This window comes from Nansenia antarctica (genome assembly GCF_963989245.1).
Source record: "Nansenia antarctica genome assembly, chromosome: 9".
Taxonomy (NCBI): Eukaryota; Metazoa; Chordata; class Actinopteri; order Argentiniformes; family Microstomatidae; genus Nansenia; species Nansenia antarctica.
In genome coordinates this window covers 45,959,759-45,961,567 of record NC_137679.1, presented here as the reverse complement: position 1 = coordinate 45,961,567, position 1,809 = coordinate 45,959,759, and the positions used below count along the sequence as shown (strand labels likewise).

The 1,809-nt window shown below is 57.5% G+C and overlaps 1 protein-coding gene across 2 annotated transcripts in view; it reads right to left on the bottom strand.

Annotated features, from left to right (window-relative positions):
• Positions 1-902: 902 nt before the first annotated feature.
• LOC308165216 (ATP synthase F(0) complex subunit C3, mitochondrial-like) overlaps positions 903-1,809 on the bottom strand; it is a 12,231-nt gene continuing 11,324 nt past the window's right edge. For both annotated transcript variants that reach the window (XM_080539355.1, XM_080539356.1), the window contains exon 5: positions 903-1,267. In XM_080539355.1, the coding sequence (XP_080395481.1) occupies positions 1,153-1,267 (115 nt within the window). In that variant the 3' untranslated portion in view covers positions 903-1,152. The remainder of the gene's footprint in view (positions 1,268-1,809) is intronic.

Sequence of the window (1,809 nt, the reverse complement as noted above, 5' to 3'; positions counted from 1 at the left end):
TAGCCTGTTCCAGTTAGCTTCACCATCGCGGGTGACGTGAGGTCTAAAGGGTTTCTCACTAAAATAACATATTAGAACATGTCTGTATTGACACAACATGACATGGACTTGTTCATTAATATGTTACATTTGAACCAACAGTAGTAAGGCGTTTATACAGTTTGTTTCACCCACCTGAGACGTCTATGAGACACAGAGAGCCACACCAACACGTTTAATGAACGGATTAAAGAGCCGCGCACGCACGCACACACGCACGCGCACGCGCACACACACACACACACACACACACACACACACACACACACACACACACACACACACACACACACACACACACACACACACACACACACACACACACACACACACACACACACACACACACACACACACACACACACACACACACACACACACACACACACACACACACACACACACACACACACACACACACACACACACACACACACACACACACACACACACACACACACACACACACACGGGTAGAGAGGCTCGTGTGGCTCGCGAGCCTCGGGTTGGCGGGAAAGACGGACACTGTGGCCGCTTTCGTAAATTCGCCGGAGCGCACACTGGGGTTCAACTTCATAATGGAACCAAGTAATTTGATTGGACAAGAGGCAGTCACGTGGACGCTCCGGCGCTCTCAGGGCGAATTTACTAACGCGGCCATGATAACCAGACCAGTCTAAAAACTTTACATGACTGTCGGAGCTGAACACCCACACCCACACCCACACCCACACCCACACCCACACCCACACCCACACCCACACCCCCACACACACACACACACACACACACACACACACACACACACACACCTGCTGGCAGAGCTGAACACTAAACAAACGTCCAGACGTGTTAAATAGTGAAACATATGTATAATGTACAGTATATGTAAATACATGTACTTTAATTCTGTAATGGTTTACATTTTATACAATACACGCCTTCTTCTTCATGAGAGCCTTCAAACAAAACAAAACTTGGAAAATGTACAATCTGGTGACGTGCCACCACACACACAGAGAACGGGCTGGGTCGCCGGGTGAAACAGGCGGTCACAGCTGTGAGGTTCAGAACCATCTTCATCATCATCGTCGTCATCATCAACATGGCGGTTTACATGGCGAAGAGGATGAGGAAGGCCACCATCAGGCAGAACAGCCCCATGGCTTCAGACAGGGCAAAGCCCAGGATGGCGTAGGAGAACAGCTGCTGCTTCAGAGAGGGATTCCTGGGGGGGGGGGGGGGGAGGAGGGGGGCAGGAGGAGGGGAGGGAGAGGAGGGGAGGGAGGAGGGGAGGGAGGGAGGGAGGGGAGGAGGGAGGGAGGGAGGGGAGGAGGGAGAGGAGGGGAGGAGGGAGAGGAGGGAGGGGAGGAGGGAGAGGAGGGGAGGGAGGGGAGGAGGGAGGGGGGAGGGAGGGGAGGAGGGAGGGAGGGAGGGAGGGAGGGAGGAGGGAGGGAGGGAGGGAGGGGGGGAGGGAGGGAGGGGGGAGGAGGGAGGGGAGGAGGGAGGGAGGGAGGGGAGGAGGGAGAGGAGGGGAGGAGGGAGAGGAGGGAGGGAGGGAGGGGAGGAGGGAGAGGAGGGGAGGGAGGGGAGGAGGGAGGGGGGAGGGAGGGGAGGAGGGAGGGAGGGAGGGAGGGAGGGAGGAGGGAGGGAGGGAGGGGAGGAGGGGGGGAGGGAGGGAGGGGGGAGGAGGGAGGGGGAGGGGGGGGGAGGAGGGGGGGGGAGGGGAGGGAGGGGGAGGAGGGGAGGGGGGAGGAGAGGAGGGAGGGA